The following is a 25,707-nucleotide window of genomic DNA, read 5'->3' on the forward strand; positions in this document are numbered from 1 at the left end:
CGGTGTCGGCGTCCGGACCTGGTTAAAGTTTTTGTTGCAGGTCCTGTATCTAAGTTATTACTTGTCATATCTTCACCAAACTTGCATGGATGATGCATCTGGACCTATTTATGCACTTGAAAGACTTGGATGCTGAATCTGAATCCTGAATTTCAGATGCTGAAGAAGGTTCAGGTTTTTGGAGCAGGTTAAAATTTTTGGTGCAGGTGCCCTTTGATAGCAATATCTAAGTTACTACTGGTCCTAACTTCACCAAACTTGCATGGACGGTGTGTCTTATGATACTGCTGCACCAGACAGGCTTGAATGCTGAATCTGGGCCATAGGTTTCAGATGCTGGAGGATATTAAAAAAATCGCATCAAATATATACAGTGTATATTCTTGATGCAAATGTATCATATTTTTAGTTGATGTGATTTTTGAGAGTAAATGCATGTATTGAAAATTTTTAGAGCTGCTTAATTTTTTTGGAGCAGGTGCCCTCTGATGAATATATCTTAGTTATTACTGGTCCTAACTTCACTAAAATTGCATTTTTAGAGCTGCTTAATTTTTTTGGAGCAGGTGCCCTCTGATGAATATATCTTAGTTATTACTGGTCCTAACTTCACTAAAATTGCATGGATGATGCGTCTTATGATACTGATGTACCAGAGTCTTGAATGCTGAATCTTAGCCATAGTTTTCGGATGCTGGAGGAGGTTAAAGTTTTTAGAGCTTGTTAAAGTTTTTGGAGAAGGTGCTCTCTGATGAAAATATCTAGTTATTACCTGTCCTAACATCGCCAAACTTGCACGGATGCTGCATCTTAGGATACTGATGCACCAGACAAGCTTGAATGCTGAATCTGAGCTATAGGTTTCGGATGCTGGAGGAGGTTAAGGTTTTAAGAGCTAATTAAAGTTTTTGAAACAGGTGCCCTCTAATGATTATATTATAGTTACTACTGGTTCTAACATCACCAAACTTGCATGAACGGTGTGTCTTATGATACTGATGCACCTGACATGATTGGATGCTGAATCTGTGCCATAGGTTTCGCATGCTGGATAAGGTTAAGTTTTTTGGAACAGGTTATATGTTTAATAGATAATAGTACTATTTTAGACTTGCATAGTTGATTAAGCTATTATATAAATGAATCGCAGAGGTAGCTTCAGATGCAAAGCCTGATGCCATTATGAAGGATGCTAAAAAATATATCTTAGTTATTAATGGTCCTAACTTTACCAAACTTGCATGGATGGTGTGTCTTATGATATTGATGCACCTGACAGGCATGGATGCTGAATCTGAGCCATAGGTTTCGGATGCTGAAGGAGGTTAAGGTTTTAAGACCTGGTTAAAGTTTTGGAAACAGGTGCCTTCTGATGAATATATCTTAGTTATTACTGGTCCTAACTTCACTTAACTTGCGTGGATGATGCGTCTTTTGATACTGATGCACCTGACAGGCTTGAATGCTAGATCTGAGCCATAGGTTTCGGATGCTGGATGAGATTTAGTTTTTTGGAACAGGTCACATGTTTCATAGATAATAGCTTGCATAGTTGGTTTAACTATAATATAAATGATACGTAGATGTATCTTCAGATGCAGAGCCTGATCTCCATTATCAAGGATGCAAAAAAAAAATCTCCTACCTCACTCAAACCTGCTTGATAGATGTGTTTGTTGTTGTGTGATATAACATGATTCCTGTAATATAGTATTGTATGATATGATACACTGTTGTTTAATATGATACAATATTATATCATATGTTATATTGTAAAAAGTTATATGATATAATATGTTGTTATACTTTCATGTTAAATACTGAAATCTGATTGGTTAAGACGAAGTTCATAATCCTTTCTATTACCCTCAGCGTTAGCAACGCACTTAGCAACGGGTAACATTAAAAACTGTTACATGCGCAAAAATTATGCGCGTACGGTTCGCTGTAGAATTCACGTTATTCCTATATAAAAGCAGTAAAATTTTCTTAAAAATAAAGACATTCAGTATAACAAAATAAATAGTGCCTGTTTGGGAGGATAACAGTTGAAATTGACGCCCCTCGAAAACCATTGTCAACCTCCGCTTCGCGTCGGTTGACAATGGTTTTCTCGGGGTGTCAATTTCAACTGTTACCTTCCCAAACAGGCAATATTTATATATTATTATACTTTCATGTTAAATACTGAAATCTGATTGGATTAGACGCAGTTGATAATCACTTCTATTACCCACAGCGTTAGCAACACACTTAGCAACGGGTAACACAACGCATTGTTACATGCGCGTAAATTATGCGCGTACTGTTGGCCGTAGAATTCACTTAAAGCAGTAAAAAAAATCTCTTAAATTAAGACACTCAGTATAATAAAATAAATAGTGCCTTTTTGGGAGGATAACAGTTGAAATTGAGACCCCGAGGAAACCATTGTCAACCGACGCGAAGCGAGGCGTCGGTTGACAATGGTTTCCTCGGGGTGTCAATTTCAACTGTTACCCTCCCAAACAGGCACTATTTATATAATATTGATATATAATATTTATATAATATTGTATCAATTGTTTTGTTTTTTTATGATATGATATTGCTTCGGGATATTGTTATGTATAGTATTGTATATTATGTTACAATGTTGTATAATATGATAATTTATCATTAATATATTATTTGATCACTTGATACTGTTACATATGATATTGCAATATATAATATTGTTTCATATGATACATTGTTTTGCCTCGGACTAGAATGTCGCGACGTCATTGGATGAAACACGTCACGTGGCTGCCTTAAAAATTTCTTCAAAAGGCAAGCGTCAAAATTTATAACGCAACATGGCGGACGTAACGTTATTTGAACTGATTTTCTACACAAACGTTTGTTTACTTATCAAACTTTAGGTCCTCGACAAAACAAAACACTTATTAGGTTTGTTACTGACTGTTTAAAGAAATTTGTGGGCTCCGCCTCGCCTTCTATGGACTTTACCGACCCCACAAATTTCTTTAAACAGTCAGTAACAAACCTAATAAGTAATAATATTGTATCATATGAATCAATATTGTATATTATATAATATCGTATCATACGACATTGTGTAATATGATATTGGTTATATTATATGAATAGTGCCTGTTTGGGAGGGTAACTGTTGAAATTGACACCCCGAGAAAGCCATTGTCAACCGACGCGAAGCGGAGGTTGACAATGGTTTTCGAAGGGTATTCACGCATAATTTACGCGCATGTAACAATTCGTTGTGATAACCGTTGCCAAGTGCGTTGCTAACGCTGAGGGTGAAAGAACGGATTATCAACTGCGTCTAAGCCAATCAGATTTAAGTATTTTACATGAAAGTATAATAAGATATATTATTATATCCCATGAAATTGTATTATATTATATTTTGTGTTATATATAATATTGTATTTTATGATACAGTATGAATAATTTGATATTGTATTATATAATATTTTACTAAATCGCATTACATGTATATTGTATCATATGATATGATACAATGTTGTATCAAATTATATTTTATCATATGATGCAATATCATATAATGTATCAAATATGATATAGTATCATACAATACAATATCATACTATATTATACAATATGATATCATGATGTACAATATTGTGATGTATCATGTGATCTTGTTTCATATAATACAATATTGTATCATATATTATGTATTATGATATTGTATTATGTGATCAAATACAATAATGTAATAGCGATACAATGTCATATCATGTGTTACTATATCATATCTCATCATTATTTATTACGGTATTTTATTGTATTATATGATACATATTGTTACGGTAAGTTTGATAGGACGCAATGATTTATTTGATATTATTGTATTGATAAACATTGTATTTGATAATACCATATGAAATGAACATATGATTTTCATACAATTTTTGAACAAATGATATACGATATTGTGTCAAAACAGTATCCGTGAATATCCAAGATCATAAAGTATGATTTTCATATAACTATAGTTTATGGATGATAAACTAGTGATCAGTTAACTATAGTTTATGGTTGATAAACTATAGTGATCAGTTAACTATAGTTTAGGGTTAGTAAACTATAGTTATAATCTGTAGAACCTTAGTTAACGCCGTTAATCTATAATTCACATCTGTAAATCATAGTTAACGCCATCATATATGTTTCAGAAGTGTAAGACTACATGTATAATTAACACTGAAAACCACCATTTGCGATTGCAAAACATAGTTTATCTGATAAATATAGTTTTACGATTTTTGAAACTATAGTTAACAACTCTTAACTATAGTTGAAGGTTGTTAATTACAGTGTCCTTTCTGATAAAATTTAATTTAACAAATAAGCAAATAGTCATGTTGTGTAGTTTATTTGTTGAAATAAATTTTATCAGAAGAACCAATAGTTTACAGATATGGATCTTTCTTTAAACTATAGTTAACAGCCGATAAACGTAGTTTACCATCTGTGAAACTCTGTTTAGCTCATTTTTGTGAATTTGGCGTGCCATATCAATCAATCTCTCTCTCTCTCTCTCTCTCTCTCTCTCTCTCTCTCTCTCTCTCTCTCTCTCTCTCAGTGAATAAGGTTTCCTAAAGTCAAAAAGATTGATTTGGTCATGAAGATCTTTCTTCATTTGGTCCTCAGTACCACGTCATGGTGACGTCATCTGGTGCTATCGTCAGTTTGAAGGCTTGGGGATGATCAATAGGGTAGTGCATCATTCAGCTCCTACCAACATGACGCGGTTTTACAAAATCTTTAAAAATGATATTGATAGATTTATTAATTTTGATAAACAACAGATGTTGGATAAAGATCCAACCATTTTTGATAAACGTACATCCCTTCGGGTGAAAAAAAATTGCAATAAATACATCGTGCATTTTCTGAGCCGTGTAAAGACCTTGGATTCTCTACTGTGAAACAATGAAGATCTCAGTGTGCTTGCTTTGTTTAACGATGTTCTTTCTCATCATCCAAGACAGTGTGGAAGGTACGTTACTCTTGTATTCAACTTTTGATATAAGAGATGGGGTTGTATTTTGGGGGAGTTGTGGGTGAGGGGTTGCAAGTTTTGGGGGAGGAATGGTATATTTGATTTTATCTGAGGGGGAAAAGATTTTCATATCGGGAGGGAGGGTGTATTTTGCTTTTATCGATGGGAAAAAAGATTTTCATATCTCCCTACGTAAGTAAAAGTGTGAGAAAATAAATCAGGTAAGGTACTCTCTCTCTCTCTCTCTCTCTCTCTCTCTCTCTCTCTCTCTCTCTCTCTCTCTCTCTCTCTCTCTCTTTGATAATGAACAAGCAATGTCTTAATCACTGGATTATAATTTTTCAGGATCACTATCCAGTAAGGAGAAACCTCATATATCCCCCAGCCAGAGGTTCTTTTGTGTCACCTGTTCTCTAGCAAACAACCCCTCCGCAGAATGGTTGAAGCGCTGCAGGAAGTTACTCTGTAAGCTTTGAACGTGGCGATTGCTGAGAGTACTGAACACTTGACAATAAAGATCCGAAACCTGAACCAAAGAATTCACTTTTCTCTGTGAAGAAGTGTATTGCGATGTAGATACATGTAAATCCAAATAAAAATTGATAAATGAATGTGATTCTTTTCAACTTTAATTTCTACACTGATTGGATTAACAGAATACTGTAAATTCCTAATTAAACGCGAGGAATTAATATCCGCGTAAAATCGTGAGAGCACATCTCGCGGATTTTAAAATCTCGCTTTTACTATTGGAATTATGAAAATGATTTGGCGTTCGCGATTTTATACTCCGCGATTTGATGCAAAACAGCAGATTCGCAGAATTAAATACCCGCGTAAAATAAGGAATCTACAGTATATGCCAACAGAATCTATTTAAGCATTAATTATTGAAAGACGTGGTTCCATAACTGCAACGGTGTGTGCATACAAATTGAATAACGCGCGCTAGAGCTAGCTGTACGTATTGTCAATGTCATGACATGAAATGAACATATCAATAATTTATGATGAATTCAAATTTTGATTGATATAAATGAGATCTAAAATGGACGCAGGGTAGCTCATTTCAGTGTTGAGTGCACACCATGCTGTCTTTTCATTGGTTTGATAGTAGTAATTCATTATGACGCCTGATTCAAAATGATTTTAAGCCTAGCAAGCGACCAGTAAAAAATGCTGAAATTTGTTCTATATGCCGTATTATTATCCAAAAAGCTGCTGATAAGAGGTTGGTGATTATTATCAATATTATATGTTTTGGAGCCTTACAGTGTACGCGGGGGTGTTAAGGAAGCATATGGGCAATTTAGTGTCTTAATTTGACTGTTATATTCAAAATCGTGAAATTAAATAACTATTTTGAATACGATCAAAAACTTAGTATTATCCTTTGAAATAGATGTAAGTGCAAAAAAATCGGGTAGTACATTACTGCCACATTGGTGCATTATCACGTGACAACTATAAATAGCTTACGTATATTCCTTAACATAAAATGAGATAGAACAACACTACCCCGCGGTTTACAAAATAAAATAAACCTACCAAGTGAAGGCAAAACATCTCAGTTTAATCAAAACTGCTGCTAGAATCCTATGTTTTTCTTAATTCAATAGTTATTCATCCAGTTCTCGTAAAACCTTCCCAACTTTTATAAAGTTTGCACGGAAAACGGCAAGTTGCATCAAAACAACACACAACATGGGATTCTAGCAGCATTTTTCATTTTAAGCATTGATCAAACTAACGATACATATAAAATTCAAAGTTCAATATATGCGGGGTAGTGTTGTTCTAGTCGGATTTTTATATCGTAAACAACGACAGAGGAAAGCCTGGCCGAGAAATAAAAGCAAATTTACATACCTTTTAGCAAATGATTGATGAAACTAACATCTCTCCTAGTATTCTTATGTCCCATTCTCAATAAATCACACCACAATATTTTATTAGAGTTCTTAGATTAGTTATGTTTTGAATATGTTTACAATGCTTTCCGATCAAATTCACACGACATTCAACTTTTAGTCATGACGTCATCAATGTATAAATCTACGTAATACAAACTAATTTCTGAAAAAAAATTGACTTCAGTATTTTTATTTGCTTTTGGTCTACGTTTCGTTGCTTAGATAATTGAATATGTACATAATAACTAAGATTTGTGATATCACGAAATTACATGTAACTCAGAATCCATATGCTTCCTTAACACCCCCGCGTAAGTGTGAATAGTTGCTCACTTTTAAGCCAGGGCTTTAAACTAAAGAAATAAGAAAAATAGGCCTAAGTGCAGAACGGCCGATCAAACAAAATATCCTATTGTACTCAAAAGGTCTAGGGACATTAAAGACATCGAGTGGTTTCTAGATTGTAGGTGTATAACATTTCAAAAGAATACAACTTTTATTGGTTCTGGAATCTTGAATCATTTGTAGTAGTTTGAAAATAACGCAAGTTGTAATTATGGTTTAGATTGAAGCAATGTCTGATGGAGAGAACTTTTGAAGAAAAGGACGCCATTCTGACATTACGTGGACATAAATATGCATAAATGACGCATGTACCTGCAGTTTGATGATCCATGTACACAGATTCAAAGTCATGACATCGATTTGTGTTTGATGGTGTTCAATTATAATATGTTGATATTATGTTAAATTAGTAAATAGCTCCCTATTTCATCTAATCAGCTGTCGCTGAATATTTTATTGTTTGTACAGAATTTTCTACTATATATCAAACAACCAAACGATATCATCGCAGAAGGTTTGATTACTCAACAAATTACACATGTAACCTATATATATTGTGGGAAACATATTGAGTAAGTTTTGGCAACTACTTATTGCTCAGAAGGTATAGTGTGCTTCAGAAGATAAGTTTTGGCAAAAATATAAAATGTAAAACGGAAGGAATTAAAACTGGTCTTCTTCCGGCTAATAAGGTGGTATGGGACATCTGTCGATATTAATGTGGATTAAAGTACATCATAGTTAAAATATTTTCACCAGGCTTAGAACTTTCAAATTTTACAATATTTAACCAAAAAATACGTTTGAAAATTTGTGGAAAGCTAAGAATGTTAAAATCCCCAACAATATTTGAACTCATGGCTTACAGATTTGTAGTGAACTCTCTAACCCACTGCGCTGCGCTGCTCTATGAAAATTTTGGGAAAGAAACTGTATATAAATGCAGATCTCTATGTGTTTTTAACATGGAGTGAACATTAATTTTTAGCTTCATATAATTTAATTCTGGTTGTAACGCGTATTTCAAAAGTTCTCTCCATGACATTGCTTCAATCTAATAATTTCAGGATTTTTATATCTACATTGCCAATTTAAATGATACAACTTCTTTTTCTCCATCTTTTTTTAACTTCCGCCAAAATAGCCCAGCTTACTACGGTTATTATATAAAATTTACATTAATATTATGTAATAATTGTTTCGCTAATGCTTCGCCGTAGGCGTTAAGCCTATCGGAACTCATCGGTTGTCTTCTTCAATCTGCGTGAGTTCCGATTCATGCAAGGTGGCGCTCGTCAGTTTCTCGCGAGATTGTGACGATTCACGCATCTTGCAGTCAACATGGCAGACACTGTGACAGAAGCACCGGCTGTCAATGCTACTATGAACGAAACAGCAGCTAATGCCACGACTAAAATCCCTGCCACTCCAGAGGGAATGGCAATTGCATATGGCAGTTTATGTCTGATGGCAGTTCTTCCGATTTTCTACGGCGCTGTGCGCTCCGTGAAGTACCATACGGACCAGAGGGTAAGCATCCTCATAAGAATCCATGTGCCCGTGTAATTTTGTAAATTTTTTTTTCATGTCGTCTATGTATATTTCATTTTATGATTTTGAATAATTTATTCTAAAACTTATAGCTAAGGAAATTATCACAAATTCTCGGTTTCGTTTGGCAGATGCGGAAACAGATTGGCCATATGGGCTGCTCTAGCTGTTTTAATCAAACGGCAAAGTAGTTAACTTGAATTTACACTAAACAATGTCTGTATTTTACATTGCTCAATTGTTAAAAGGTAAATTTAATCCTGTGAATCTTGAAATTTGGAAACAGAATGAGGTTTGTTTAATAAATGGTAATGTTGTGGAAAACCTTTTTTGGCACATAGTGAGTACATGCACCTAAAGTACGGTTTAAAACTTATTTAAAATCTTTGCATCTTAACTTTGGAGTTTTGAGTGTCCAAGTCAATATTTACTTGTAGTTGCTGCCCTCAGTTTTTCATACTTCTTATTAAATAGAGAAAATAGATTTTTATGAGGTTTTGATCTTTACTCTGTACCCAAGATATCCTAGATTCAGATTTTTATGAATAAAATTGCATTTACTGGTGATTAAGAAACCCAAGATTGCCAGAGATCATAGCTCAACCAGATACACTGCAAAAGTTACAGTGAAATATGCTCAATATATTGATTAAATCTCAATCTAATGTACCGGCACATGAGGCTTTCTCTCTCTGACTTTCACAGTTACCTGGTAACAAGTCTAAAAATGATGGTATTAGATAGGGCTGGGACGATACTGTACTTAGCCGATTCGGTACATATCACGATACATGAGATGCGATACGATACATATCACAATACATTGCAAAAAAATGAAAACATCAATAAGGGTTTAAAATTTATTCAATCTGTCGATGTATTACCGCATGTCCAAACTTATTTTATTATATTTAGAATGAGCGTTGCGCAATTTACTAATTACTTTAGTCTCGTTCACACTACTTTTTCATAAACAAGTTATCCAAAAGTTTTCCACACTCCAGATTTCGCTTCCAAACAGTTTTGACAACTTTATGAGGTTTTCCGCCATCTTTGTACTTTCATATTAGGCGTGCGGACTAACAATAGCCGATATATAAAGCTCTGATATTTTTGAAAAATAAAAAAAAAAGTTCAGTTAGGTATCGTTGTATTTATGGTAAATGTATCGATCCAAGTATCGTCAAAAAAAATACCGTGATGCATCGGTGGATCGTCCCATCCCTAACTAGTATTGGATTAAAAATTGTAAAAAGCATGAAAGTTGTTAGCAGGTTTTGTAATATCAAATAGAATGTGAAAATTTCTTGCTTTAAGAAAGGCTGTCCAAAATTATTCTACATTTAGAGTCACTTCAAAATACCAAACCTATGAGGGAGGGCGATGAAATTAAAATAAAATTTTTAAAAAAATGATATTTATTCATTTACAATAATAGAAATACAGTGAGTATTCAAATAACATTTAGTTTTCCTTAAGAGTGATCTTTTCTGATGATTGCATTGAGTATCTGTTTATAGTTCATAATGTGTTCTAAACTTTTTTAATTTCTACAGATTACAGTATTTTAGTATAATCAAACTGGCAAAAATTAAATTAAAATTGGGATTTGTTTGGTCTTTTTTAAAACCCAATTTCTTCTAAACCTACGTGCGCGAGTTACGTAGAATTAACTTTTGGCAGCCTAATGGTACTCGGTACTGTGAGGCCTTTTTTTAATAAAGTCCTTGAATAGTGCTAGGAAATTTGTCAACAGCAAAAAGTCATGAAAAAGTGTATAAATTTGCATGTTAAGTGTTGAGTACCTTCCTATACTGTGTGAATTCTGACCATCATGTATTTTAAAAATTAGTTAAAGAATAATGTAATTAATTTTGTTACAATTTTTTCATTTTAATGTTTATATAGAATTGTCTTCTGTTTTTACACCTGTACAGTATTGTTCTGTTTTCTGGATTTAGGAGTCTGGTGATAAACCTGAAACAATGTCTCACAAAGATGCAGCCATGTTTCCCATTATTGCCAGTGGAACACTTTTTGGAATATATTTAATTTTCCAGGTTTGTCCCTCGGGTTTCCATCTACTTTTTATTTACTTTCTAAATTATGATGTCTTCAGTTTGTTTCCTGTAATAATAATCTTGATAAATTAAAACATCTTTAACATGGTGTTAAAAAATAGTTAAGTCTGGCAAAAAAAATTTACTAGCTTTGAAAAATCAATGAAAATTATTTCTGTGTAAAACTCAACTTGTATACAGATATCCACACATTTTACATATCTGGACAATTGGAATGGGAACTGAAGTGTCCAGATAACTGAGAAAACTGTACTTAATGACTAGAGAGAAAAAATATAATATACTAATCAAACCCACAATTATTCACTATGGATGATTTTGTTTATTTTCCAGTATAGTTTTGTTTGAAGTTGATATTGTATATAGAAGAATGATGGTGACATGTAATAAATTGCGGTTTATTATTTACAGATTTTCTCCAAAGAGTACATTAACCTCCTGCTGGCGGTGTATTTCTTCTTCCTAGGAGTCTTTGCTTTAGCCAATCTTGTTGGGTAAGTAAGCAATACTGAATGCTGATTGAATTCTACATCAAGAACTTTTCATCATTTATATCAAGTTGGGATTTTTTTCTCTGTAGCCCTCTGTTTTCGAGGTATATTCCAGCAGCATTCCCCAACATGGAGTATCATCTGATATTTACTCAAGGGAAGGAGAAAAAAGAAGGTATAGTTTTTCTTCTTTTTTTTTGGGGGGGGGGGGGGGAGAGGGTGGTAAATGTTGCCCTTTTTTCAGTCCCATTTTTTGTCATCCCATCCAAACCTATTCCAATGCATTGATCATCATTGTTAGATGTAAACAATAGATATTTTTTAAAACTGCACACTGAAGAAAAGAAGATTAATTCTCAAAATGTAAAATTTATGTAGGAAAAATATTATAAAAAACTTGCAACTTCAAATAACTACAGATAAATTCCGTTTGATTCGTCATTATCAGTGTGGTACGTCTAAGCTCTACCAGTGTGATACTTTTAGGTCCATTTTGCGTAGTCAAATACTAATATAATACCTGTATCAATTTTGGGTTTGTGTCAGAGTTATCATTCTTTGACTATGAAAAATTAGCTACATGGTCTTTCGGTAGAATGATTAGAATTTTATAATTTTGATATCTTCAAGAAAACCTTAATATGTGTATCCTATAGTCTATAGCATTATCAATTATATAATAATAATTAGATAAAAATTTAAATGACAGGTTTGACTGATATTTTAAATGCACATGAACATTCCATAATTAGATTATCAAATTGATCTTAATTCAATTCAATTCTTTATTCACTCAAGACCAGTTGTATTTGAGGTTCAACATATTTACAAATGAACACAAAAACAGTCAAGGATCACATGTACAGTTAACAGTGTTTTCCCCAGAAAATGTTTGATGCATGGGGGGAAGTTTGGCAGAGTTGGTTCGCGGTGCGACGCAACAGCCAGCGCGAAATCATTGCGCGTAATAATAATATAATCATTTGATGAAATGTTCTACATGTTATGTACTATAATAATGCATTCCCATGAATCAACAAGTATCATTTCAGTTTATTTGTAATTCATATATTTATCCATGTTTTTTTCTAGAAAAACTAACAGCATTTTTAGCTCACCGAGACGAAGTCAAGGAGAGCTTATGCTATACCCTCGGCGTCGGCGTCGGCGGTGGCGTCGGCGTCGGCGTCGGCGTCCAGACCTGGTTAAAGTTTTTGTTGCAGGTCCTGTATCTAAGCTATTACTTGTCCTGTCTTCACCAAACTTGCATGGATGATGCATCTGGACCTACTTATGGACTTGAAAGACTTGGATGCTGAATCTGGGTCCTAAATTTCAGATGCTGGAGGAGGTTAAGGTTGTTGGACCAGGTTAAAGTTTTTGTTGCAGGTGCCCTTTGATAGCAATATCTTAGTTACTGCTGGTCCGTACTTCACCAAACTTGCATGGATGGTGTGTCTTATGATACTGATGCATCAGACAGGTTTGAGTGCTGAATCTGAGCTATAGGTTTCGGATGCTGGAGGAGGTTAAGGTTTTTGGAGCAGGTTAAAGTTTTTGTTGCAGGTGCCCATTGATAGCAATATCTAAGTTACTACTGGTCCTAACTTCACCAAACTTGTATGGATGATGCGTCTTATGATACTGATGCACTGACAAGCTTGAATGCTGAATATGAGCAATAGATTTCGGATGCTGGAAGAGGTTAAGGTTTTTAGAGCTGGTTAAAGTTTTTGTTGCCGGTGCCCTCTGATGATTATATCTTAATTACTACTGGTCCTAACTTCACCAAACTTGTATGGATGGTGCATCTTATGATACTGATGCACCTGATAAGCTTGAATGCTGAATCTGAGCAATAGGATTCTGATGCTGGAGGAGGTTAAGGTTTTAAGAGCTGGTTAAATAAAGTTTTTGAAACAGGTGCCCTCTGATGATGATATCTTAGTTATTACTTGTCCTTACTTCACCAGACTTCCATGGATGGTGTGTCTTATGATACTGATGCACCTGACAGGCTTAAATGCTGAGTGTGAGCCATAGGTTTCGGATGCTGGATAAAGTTAAGTTTTTTGGAACAGGTCACATGTTTAATAGATGATAGTACTATTTCAAACTTGCATAGTTGATTTAACTGTAATATGAATGAATTGCAGAGGTAGCTTCAGATGCAGAGCTTGATCTCCATTATCAAGGATGCTAAAAAATTAATCTCAGTTATTACAGGTCCTAACTTCACCAAACTTGAATGGATGATACAGATGCACCTGACAGGCATGGATGCTGAATCTGAGCCATAGGTTGCGGATGCTGGAGGAAGTAAAGGTTTTAATTGCTAGTGCCCTCTGATGAAGATATCTTAGTTATTACTGGTCCAAACTTCACCAAACTTGCATGGATGATGCGTCTTATGATACCAATGCACCTGATGGGCTTGAATGCTGAATCTGAGTCATAGGTTTCGGATGCTGGATGAGGTTTAGTTTTTTGGAACAGGTCACATGTTTTATAGATGAAAGCTTGCATAGTTGATTTAACTTTATCATAAATTAAACGCAGAGGTTGCTTCAGATGCAGAGCCTGATCTCCATTATCAAGGATGCTAAAGAAATCTCCTACCTCACTCAAACCAGATCGATAGATAGATGTGTTTGTTGATAAATGATATAACATGATTCCTATGATATAGTTTTGTATGATATGAAACAATATTGTTTGATATGATACAATATGATATCATATGTTATATTATAAAAAGTTATACGATACGATATGATATTGTATCAATTTTTTTGATATTTTATGGTATGATATTGTATCATGATATTGTTATGTAAAGTATTGTATATTATGATACAATATTGTATAATATTATATTGTATTTTTAATTTATTATTTTATCAAATGATACAATTACATAAGATATTGCAAAATATTATATTGTATCCTATGATACAATATTGTATATTCTATAATATTGTATCATACAATATTTATGATATGATATTGCATGGTTTCAGTAATATAGAATTATATCACATGAAATTGTATTATATGATATTGTAATATTATATTATATTTTATCATACAATATTGTATGATATGATATTGGTTTATATGATATATTATCATATCACATGAAATTGTATTATATGATATTGTAATATATATTATTGTGTCATATGATACAATATGTATCATATAATAATGTATTTTATAATATTTTACTTTATCACATGATATTGTATCATTTGATAAGATACAATGTTGGAATCAAATTATATTGTATTATATGATATAATATCATATAATGTATCAAATATGTTTCAGTGTCATTCAATACAATATCATACTATATTATACAATAGAATATCATGTTTCAATGTTATGATGTATTATGTAATATGATATTGTAATATAATAGTATATTGTATGATATTGTAATATAATAGTATATTGTATTATATTTTATATTTTATATAATATTGTATTATGTGATCAAATACAATAAGGTATAACACAATACAATGTCATATCATACGTTACAATATCATATCTCATTATTGTTTATTACGGTATTTTATTGTATTATATGATATATATTATAAATATGACATGATGCAATATTTAATTTTATATCATTGAATTGATAAACATATGAACATATGATTATCATAAAAAAATTTATCAGATGATATACAATATTTTGTCAAAACAGAATCCATGAATATCCAAGATCATAAAGTATGATTTTCATATAAAATGATAAAGGTGGTCTTATGAAGGTGATGTCTCATAAGGGTGATGCTCCGTCTCGGTGAGCTTAGTAATCAATGATTACCTATGTTTTCAAAATCAGTTTTACAATAAGCTGAGTACTAGTGATAAAGATAAAAATGTTGAGTTTACAATACAGTAGGTTGTGTAGGTTTGTTTTTGGAAGAGCAGACTTTGAAAATTTTCTGAATAAATCTTGACAATATTTTTAATTTTTTTACATTGTAAGTATTCATCAGCTTGTTATATTCATAATATTTGGGTTTTCATAGTATGTATCTCTTGGGACAAAAACATTTTTCTATCGTTTGGGAAATGCGTACATTCTAATATATAAAGAAATTATCCCCAATACTAGTAGAGTCACATATTAAATCTTTTTTTGTCAATGTTATGCCATATGTACCTGTTTCTATTGGGAATCAATGGTTACTTGTTCGTATTTCTGTAAAATGTGATCTGTAGGTAAAACCAACAAATACTTTTCTAAATTGAATATTTTTTTTTAAATTCTATAATTACAGTAATACATTTTAGTGAGTTATCCACTATATCTCTCCAGTCTTGTACATATTGATTTTGTAATATTTTTTTTTTAACTACTGACTTAAGCCAGTTTTACCGATGTATACTGTTTAATTTTCCCATATATAAGACAACCCGCAAGAGTTGAGTATATCGTGTACACATTTTATCCATGGGATTGGGATATAAAATATCCAGTCTTGTAACATCTTTAAAAATAACAATAGATTACATTAGTGAGTTTACAATTGTGGGCTGTCAAAACTATCGCCCAGTACATTATCATTTTAATTTAACAAAGAGTGACAAAGGAAACCTTCCATTTTCTCCATTCACCATACAATTTGGAGTACATGTACTAGATTTAAGATTAAAAATAATTTCAAAAATGTTAAATGTACTCAAACATCTTAAATATACATGTATTATTCAAGTTGAATGTAATCAACTATTTTGATGCTCTAACATCATCTTAAGACATTAAAATAATGGTTCTGGCTTAACTGATATCCTAACTGTATTTTTCTTTGTATTTCGGTTTAGATCATGTTTTAAGTAAGCTATATTTCTCACCATTTGGTTTTCAGAGCTGATGAATTATGAGTTTGATAGAAAAGATATTCTGTGTCATGCAGTGTGTGCAGTGATCGGTGTGTGGTATCTTGTGAAAAAGGTGAGAGTTGTTGATTAAAAAACTAATAATCTAGTTGTTTTTATTAACATGGAGTTGGTATTCTAAGTTTTCAGAACTTGTGTCCAAACCAAGAGCACACAAATATTTATTCTCATTATTGACCTTGATGAGACCTTTTCATTTTTCTTCAGCACTGGATTGCCAACAACCTGTTTGGTCTGGCCTTTGCTATCAGTGGGGTAGAAATCCTCTCCCTCAACAGAATCAGCACGGGACTCATACTCCTGGGGGGACTGTTTGTCTATGATATATTCTGGGTTAGTGGTCATTTTTCCTAAGTTATAAAAATTAAAGAATTTTATCCAATATTTTGTATTTTAAATGCAGGATGTTAACACTTATCTGCTCTTTTTCATAGGTATTTGGGACTAATGTAATGGTTACTGTTGCCAAATCATTCGATGCTCCAATCAAATGTAAGTTTTTGTTTCAATGCAGGTTTGACACAGTCCTGTGAAACATGTTATTATAGAATTACTGTATACAGGGAAATATTCGTCCCCGTTTTATTTTTGCCTCTTTCGCCCTCGTTGTCAGAGGGCAAATTTAAAACTGGGCAAATTCTATATTGCAAATAATATCTTTGTTAACACAACTGCATCTGGATGAATTCAAGACGGGGCGAAACCGTTTGCAATTGTAAAAGGGCGAAAATAACCCTGTGTACAGTAATTAATGGACAGTGCAATTTGTTTTATTTTAGTCAATACCACTGACAAACCATTACTATAAGATTGTGTGTTTTATTTTGGTCAATACCAATGACACACCATCACTATAAGATTGTGTGTTTTATTTTGGTCAATACCACTGACAAACCATTACTATAAGATTGTGTGTTTTATTTTGGTCAATACAACTGACAAACCATTACTATAAGATTGTGTGTTTTATTTTGGTCAATACCACTGACAAACCATCACTATAAGATTGTGTGTTTTATTTTGGTCAATACCACTGACAAACCATTACTATAAGATTGTGTGTTTTATTTTAGTCAATACCACTGACAAACCATTACTATAAGATTGTGTGTTTTATTTTGGTCAATACCACTGACACACCATTACTATAAGATTGTGTGTTTTATTTTAGTCAATACCACTGACACACCATCACTATAAGATTGTGTGTTTTATTTTAGTCAATACCACTGACAAACCATTACTATAAGATTGTGTGTTTTATTTTGGTCAATACCAATGACACACCATCACAGAGACTGTAAAGTAAACTGGCTTATCTGCTTACAGTGGTATTCCCACAAGATTTGTTGGAGAAGGGGCTTGCTGCCAATAACTTTGCCATGCTAGGTTTAGGTGACATAGTCATTCCAGGAATCTTCATTGCCCTCCTGCTCAGATTTGATGTCAGGTTGGTGTTTCATACTTATTTCAATGTAAACATTTTTATCTCCAAAATACAGATGTACATGTGTGCCATTAAGCTTAAATTTCAATGTATGAATTCGGAGTCAAGAATGTTTAACATTTATATTTAATTGAAATAACATTTGAAATGTTTACTTTTCAGCCAAAAGAAAAACTCCAAAACCTACTTTTATGCCAGTTTTCTAGCCTACTGTCTTGGTCTTGGGGCCACCATTCTAGTCATGCATGTGTTCAAACATGCTCAGGTAAATACCAACGCATTTTATCTTTGATGCAATATTTAAAGATTTGCTGATCATTTTTTAATATGCTATGGTGTTTATAAAAATGTGGTTGAGTTGAAGAGGGTAATGTGATGAGTGCATAAACAGTACATTTGACTAATTTGAAGAGATTGTGATGTTTCAGCCTGCCTTGCTCTACCTGGTGCCAGCCTGTACCAGCTTCCCTCTCCTTACAGCTTTGATAAAGGGAGAGCTCAAAGAAATGTTCAGGTATGAAAATCTTATCAGAGTTCTACTTGGCTGTAAAGGTTTATGGTCATCATTGTAAGATAATGCTGGACATCATTTTTAGCTCACCTGAGCTGAAAACTCAAGTGAGCTATTCTGATCACTTTTTGTCTGTCGTCTGTCCGTCCGTCCGTCCGTAAACTTTTCACATTTTCAACATCTTCTCAAGAACTACTTGGCCAATTTCAACCAAACTTGGCACAAATCATCCTTAGGCAAAGGGGATTCAAAGTTGTGAAAAGTAAGGGCCACACCCGTTTTCAAGGGGAGATAATTAGAAATTAATGAAAAATTTCGAGAAATTTTCAAAAATCTTCTTCTCAAGAACCAGAAAGCCAGGAAAGCTGAAGCCTGTGTGGAAGCATTCTCAGGTAGTGTAGATTCAAAGTTGTGAAATTCATGACCCCCGGGGGTAGAATGGGGCCACAATGGGGGGTCGAAGTTTTACATAGGAAAATATAGAGTTAATCTTTAAAAAATTTCTTCTCAGAAACTAATCAGCCAGGAAAGCTGAAACTTGTGTGGAAGCATCCTCAGGTAGTGTAGATTCAAAGTTGTGAAAATCATGATCCTTGGGGGTAGGGAGGGGCCACAATGGGGGTCGAAGTTTTACATAGGAATATATAGAGTAAATCTTTAAAAATCTTCTTCTCAGAAACTAATCAGCCAGGAAAGCTGACACTTGTATGGAAGCATCCTCAGGTAGTGTAGATTAAAAGTTGTGAAAATCATGACCCCTGGGTATAGGGTGGGGCCACAATGGGGGGTCGAAGTTTTACATAGGAAAATATAGAGTAAATCTTTAAAAATCTTCTTCTCAGAAACTAATCAGCCAGGAAAGCTGAAACTTGTGTGGAAGCATCCTCAGGTAGTGTAAATTTAATGTTGTGAAAATCATTATCCCTGGGGTAGGGTGAGGCCACATTGGGGGGTGGGTGTTAAAATTTTACATAGGGATATATAGAGTAAATCTTTAAAAATCTTCTTCTCAGAAACTAATCAGCCAGGAAAGCTGAAACTTGTGTGGAAGCATCCTCAGGCAGTGTAGATTCAAAGTTGTGAAAATCATGACCCCTGGGTATAGGGTGGGGCACAATGGGGGGTCGAAGTTTTACATAGGAATATATAGAGTAAATCTTTAAAAATCTTCTTCTCAAAAACTAATCAGCAAGATGATTATTTTATTATTGTTAAGACTTTGGCTCCAGGCCAATTCTTCGGCCTCACAAAAAGGTTCAGAGTTTGATGTAGCTAAATATCCCATATATAAACAATTGTAAAGGATCTTTTTGAGAACTGCATTCCCAACATGTAATATGACTATAAAATTGAAGCAGGCAGCTATTTTTTCATTTTACTGTATTGAGTTATTGCCCTTGATTTATTGATTCTTGATTATTTTAATTAATGCATCCACTGTTAACCAATTATTGTGACGATTATTTTTATACAATAATAAATATTCAATGTATATAAGTTGTTCTGCATAAGTAGTTTTGGGTTAGGCCGGATAAGTTTGTTATACTATGAATTATTTTAGGCCGGCACATATATAGGGACAGTGTCTATTGCATTACGACGAGCGACTGTTTTTGGGGTTAAATTTGAACAGGTACGGATAGATTAAGTGTGTGGACATTCCTTCTCTATATAATCTCTGTGTTTTCTAACCTACGATACAGAGTGTGTGGTCATCCCTGCCCTGTATCGCATTAATACAAGTGTGCGGGCATACCTGCTTGTATTGGTGGTGGTTGCGGTGGAGCACTAGTGTGTGGTCATCCCTGCTGGTGTTCTGCCCTTTCTAGCGCAAGTGTGCGGCACTCCCTGCTTGCGTTAGGTTGAGCTGTTGGCGCAAGTGTGCGGTCATCCCTGCTTGCGTTAACGTTGGTACCTGTTGAGTTGCGTAGGTGTGCGGTCATCCCTGCTTGCGTAATGTTGAGTCCCTATATATGTGCAGGAGCGGTGATTAAAGTCTGCTCTTGTAAGTATTGGCAGCAATCGGCTATCCGAGTTCCTAGGGGGAAAAATGGATTTTATTTATACAGGATCTACATGTATTATTGTACATTGTCCAGATTGTTTGTATTATGACTCCATTAAGCTGACTTTATCATACCTAATGTTCCTCAGGTGAGCGATGTGGCCCATGGGCCTCTTGTTTAGGATATTGCTAAAAAAGAATTTGCTGGGGTACCTCCATTATATCCTTAAATTCCAGAGATCTATGTTCATATTATTAGCTCACCTGAGCTGAAAGCTCAAGTGAGCTATTCTGATCACATTTTGTCTGTCGTCCTTCTGTCCGTCCGTAAACTTTTCACATTTTCAACATCTTGTCAAGAACTACTGGGCCAATTTCAACCAAACTTGGCACAAATCATCCTTAGGCAAAGGGGATTCAAACTTGTGAAAATTAAGGGTCACACACGTTTTCAAGGGGAGATAATTAGAAATTGATGAAAAATTTTGAGAAAGATTCAAAAATCTTCTTCTCAAGAACCATAATGCCAGGAAAGCTGAAACTTGTGTGGAGGCATCCTCAGGTAGTGTAGATTCCAAGTTGTGAAAATCATGACCCCCGCGGGTAGGATGGGGCCACAATGGGGGGGTCGAAGTTTTACATAGGAATATATAGAGTAAATCTTTAAAAATCTTCTTCTCAGAAACTAATCAGCCAGGAAAGCTGAAACTTGTGTGGAAGCATCCTCAGGTAGTGTAGATTCCAAGTTGTGAAAATCATGACCCCTGGGGTAGGTTTGGGCCACTATGGGGGGGTCGAAGTTTTACATAGGAATATATAGAGTAAATCTTTAAAAATCTTCTTCTCAGAAACTAATCAGCCAGGAAAGCTGAAACTTGTGTGGAAGCATCCTCAGGTAGTGCAAATTCCAAGTTGTGAAAATCATGACCCCCAGGGGTAGGGTGGGGCCACAATGGGGGGTCGAAATTTTACATAGGAATATACAGAGTAAATCTTTAAAAATCTTCTTCTCATGAACCATAAGACCAGGAAAGCTGAAACTTGTGTGGAAGCATCCTCAGGTAGTAAAGATTCAAGGTTGTGAAAATCATGACCCCCGCAGGTAGGATGGGGCCACAATGGGGGGGGTCGAAGTTTTACATAGAAATATAGAGGAAATCTTTAAAAATCTTCTTCTCAGAAACTAATCAGCCAGCAAAGCTGACACTTGTGTGGAAGCATCCTCAGTTAGTGTAGATTAAAAGTTGTGAAAATCATGACCCCCGGGGGTAGGGTGGGGCCACAATGGGGGGGGTCGAAGTTTTACATAGGAATATATAGGGTAAATCTTTAAAAATCTTCTTCTCAGAAACTAATCAGCCAGGAAAGCTGAAACTTGTGTGGAAGCATCCTCAGGTAGTGTAGATTCAAAGTTGTGAAAATCATGACCTGCGGGAGTAGGGTGGGTCACAATTGGGGGTTGAAGTTTAACATATGAATATCTAGAGTAAATCTTTAAAAATCTTCTTCTCAGAAACTAATCAGCCAGGAAAGCTGAAACTTGTGTGGAAGCATCCTCAGGTAGTTTAGATTCCAAGTTGTGAAAATCATGACCCCTGGGGGGTAGGTTTGGGCCACTATGGGGGGTCAAAGTTTAACAAAGGAATATATAGGGTAAATCTTTAAAAATCTTCTTCTCAGAAACTAATCAGCCAGATGATTCTTTATAATTGTTAAAACTTTCACCCCAGGACAATTCTTTGGCCTCACAAGAAGGTTCAAAGTTTGCTGTAGGTTTATATCCCATATATAAACTATTGTTAATGATCTTTTTGAGAACTGCAATACTCAACATATGATATGACTTTAAAATCATCCTGTTAGAAAAGGGAATAAAGAATATCCAGGGGGAAAATGGATTTTATTTATACAGGATCTACATGTATTATTGTACATTGTCCAGATAGTTTGTATTATGACTCCATTAAGCTGATTTTATCATACCTATTGTTCCTCAGGTGAGCGATGTGGCCCATGGGCCTCTTGTTTTTATTATTATGCCCCCCTTCAAAGAAGGGAGGACATATTGCTTTGCTGCTGTCTGTCGGTCAGTCGGTCTACCAACAGTTTCCATTCATTTTCTTAGCAGAGGATGAATATATTGAAATGAAATTTGGTATACAGGTTTATTATGATAATATCTAGGTCAAGTTCGATATTGGGTACGATCGAGCCATTTTCAACAGAGTTATGGCCCTTGGAGGTAGAAAAATTCCAGTTTGTGCAGTTTCCGCTCATTTTCTTAGCAGAGCATGAACATATTGAAATGAAATTTGGTGTACAGGTTTATCATGATACTATCTAGATCAAGTTCGATATTGGATACGATGGAGCCATTTTCGACAGAGTTATGGCCCTTGGACTTAGAAAATTCCAGTTATTTGCAGTTTCCGCTCATTTTCTTGGCAGAGGATTAACATATTGAAAAGAAATTTGGTGTACAGGTTTATCATGATAATATCTAGGTCAAGTTCGATATTGGGTATGATCGAGCCATTTTCGACAGTTATGGCCTTTGGACTTAAAAAATTCCACTTATTAAAGTTTCCGCTCATTTTCTTCGCAGAGCATGAACATATTGAAATGAAATTTGGTATACAGGATTATCTTGATAATATCTAGGTCAAGTTCGATATTGGGTATGATCGAGCCATTTTCGACAGAGTTAAGGCCCTTGGACTTAGAAAAATTCCAGTTATTTGCAGTTTCTGCTCATTTTCTTCGCAGAGCATGAACATATTGAAATGAAAGAACTATATATGATAAGAGTTAAATTTGGCCCCCATAATTCGCCATTTTTAAAGTGTTTTGGGTACAATAAAATGTTAACTTATTTTTTAGAAGAGTTGATATAAAATATATTTTTCATCTATTTATTTGATTTATTTGCACTGACTGGCAGAATATGACATCAGAAGTGAAGCTATTTCTATAATTCAATCAAAATCAGTTAAAAATTGACATTTTTCTTGTCTATTTACAAATGGGAAATATAGAGCGCATGCTTGAACAAGGAAAATTTTTTTGTCACTTATTAGTCTTGGCTCGAAAATCTCTGATTAAAATATTTTGTTTGTTCAAGCATGCGCTCTATGTTTTCGGAAGGAAAAACTGCTTGAAAGCAAACAGTTTTATGCTAAAAATTCAAAAATGGCGGGAAAAGGTTGTCTTTAAGATGTCATATTTCTAAATTGTGGGCACTTGAACCAAAATGAATATTATGTAAACACATCACATACATAACTGTTCTAAGAAAACAAAGAATTATAGTAAAATGATGATGTTCATTTTAAGGGGCCATTTTAGGCCCATATCATATATAGTCCTTTGGTATAAACGTTTATCATGATAATATCTAGGTCAAGTTCGATATTGGGTATGATCGAGCCATTTTCGACAGAGTTATGCCACTTGAACTTAGAAAAATTCCAAATATTTGCAGTTTACGTTCTTTTCTTTGCGGATGTTTCCAAGGGAGGGGGGCATAAGTGTTTCACAAATATCTCTTGTTTTAAATGAAGAATGATATAGAATTTTTTTTGAAAGTCTTATATATGATGTTTTTACTGGTATTGTAGTTTTGAAGACCATCCAGAAAAAACGGATGAAACGACTGATGAAAAGACTGATGAAAAGAAGGCCAAGAAAGAGAAGTAGAGGAAGTGACTGAGCTCTAGAGTTAATGTCAGTGAACCAGCACTGCCACAACAGTTGTAAATTATTTGTTTTTAAAAGATGTTTTATCTTTATGTTGATGATGATGTCTTTGTAAATGTTATGTTTAACACAGAAAACCATCTTTTTGAGGCTAATGGTTATTAACAGCAGCCTCTGAATTACTTTTCTTTTTGTCAACGATCTGATGTCTGTTTCTCTCTTTAATGCTGTAAAGATATTTATTATCGTATTAGAATAAATGGAGAGTGACTTTCAGAGATTATAAAGAAATTTTGTCCAAGAGTGGAATTTTACAATTTCCTCTGAGCAAGTTTGTACATTGGTGTGAATGGGTGACAGATCTATAGTGAGTAAGAGAGTTGAAGGCTGGGCTTGCTTTGTCATTTTATCCTTACATATATCATGTCCTGAATTGCAATATCATGACACCCAAATACACTCTTTTTTTCATTTCATTTTGTTATAGTACATAAATCTGTTTTGGTAATCAGCAAATTATTGATGTGGTTGAAGAATAAAGATATATAAGTATATTGAATAAAAAATGTGTACACATGACAGACAGTGCCTTGACTTGATTCTTTTATGAAATCTAAAGATTAGCATTTGTTGATGAAATGACCTGTGTTTCCACCGACTTCAGCCTCATTATATTAGTACATTACCTGCCTGGTACATGTAATTTATTACACATTTTGTTCATGTGGTATTGATAATGCATACACGCGTAATTGTCTGATTTTATGATAAGTGATGGTTGAATTATTAGCACTATATTGAGTTATTCCCCTTTATATGCCTTACATATATTTAACTTTTTTTTTCAAATGTTCTGATGTAATGAGATTTCCATCGAGAGATTGGCAATAAAGGGACTCCCCACCATCTAACAGTAGTGAACCAGACCAACCCCAGTCCTAACTTGCTAGATTTGGATTTCATTCACTTCCCTCACAATTCCTTGTGCTCTTTGAGTTTGTATCATACATGAACAATAAAAATTATATGTATTAGTGTACAACCAATAAACGTAAGACTTTTTCGGTGAAATCTAGAATAAGTGCAGGTATCATGGGTTTTCATCGATGGCTCAAAATCGGTGATCCAAAAGTGATGTAAATGTTCTGCCCTTAAGTGCTTGTAAAATTGATTTAGTGGTTGAGTTTAACGTTTGAATAATGTGGTTAAACTCAAGATTGAGGCAAAACCAAGAATTATATAAATATTCCTAGTTAATTAGAATCTCCTGGAAAAAAACCCCACATATAATGTCAAAGGAGGGTGTAGTTATTATGGTTGACTTCATTTTCTAATTAACTTAGCTATTTAAAATTAGCTCCAGCTGAAGGAAATTCAATTCTGCTGAGAAAAACGTTATGACATAATTATATTTGCATGTAATTTTACATATCAAATAACGTTTGTAAGTAAGCCATAAAAAGGCACCAATCAACACTTGTACTTCTCCTTTTGGTGTGATTTTCGGAGAAAAACGATTATCTTAGGGAGCATTCCACAAACAAACGAAATTGATGCATGGATGGATAAACAACTGTATACACGTATTTTAACAAATTTTAATTAGAAATGACACTGAAATTCTTAATTCAAAAGAGAACTGTGAAGATCGTTTGAAATCAATGAGCGGTGCTTAATGACTTTGTAAATGCACGAATATATATAAAGACTGCTCA

The 25,707-nt window shown here is 34.1% G+C and overlaps 1 protein-coding gene and 1 long non-coding RNA gene across 2 annotated transcripts; both read left to right on the forward strand.

Moving 5' to 3' along the window:
• Window positions 1-4,800: 4,800 nt before the first annotated feature.
• Window positions 4,801-5,643, forward strand: LOC128168190 (uncharacterized). Its single transcript, XR_008241304.1, has 2 exons — window positions 4,801-5,029; window positions 5,378-5,643. It is a non-coding gene; the product is annotated as an uncharacterized LOC128168190 (long non-coding RNA).
• Window positions 5,644-8,590: 2,947 nt separating this feature from the next.
• On the forward strand, window positions 8,591-24,573 carry LOC128167129 (minor histocompatibility antigen H13-like). Its single transcript, XM_052832677.1, has 11 exons — window positions 8,591-8,820; window positions 10,803-10,901; window positions 11,334-11,416; window positions 11,503-11,588; window positions 16,303-16,388; window positions 16,541-16,666; window positions 16,768-16,825; window positions 17,663-17,783; window positions 17,943-18,045; window positions 18,209-18,294; window positions 23,914-24,573. Exons 1-11 carry the CDS (start codon window positions 8,632-8,634, stop codon window positions 23,990-23,992), a joined length of 1,116 nt encoding a protein of 371 aa, XP_052688637.1. The 5' UTR covers window positions 8,591-8,631; the 3' UTR covers window positions 23,993-24,573.
• Window positions 24,574-25,707: the final 1,134 nt, after the last annotated feature.

This window comes from Crassostrea angulata, chromosome 10 (genome assembly GCF_025612915.1).
Source record: "Crassostrea angulata isolate pt1a10 chromosome 10, ASM2561291v2, whole genome shotgun sequence".
NCBI classification, from domain to species: Eukaryota; Metazoa; Mollusca; class Bivalvia; order Ostreida; family Ostreidae; genus Magallana; species Magallana angulata.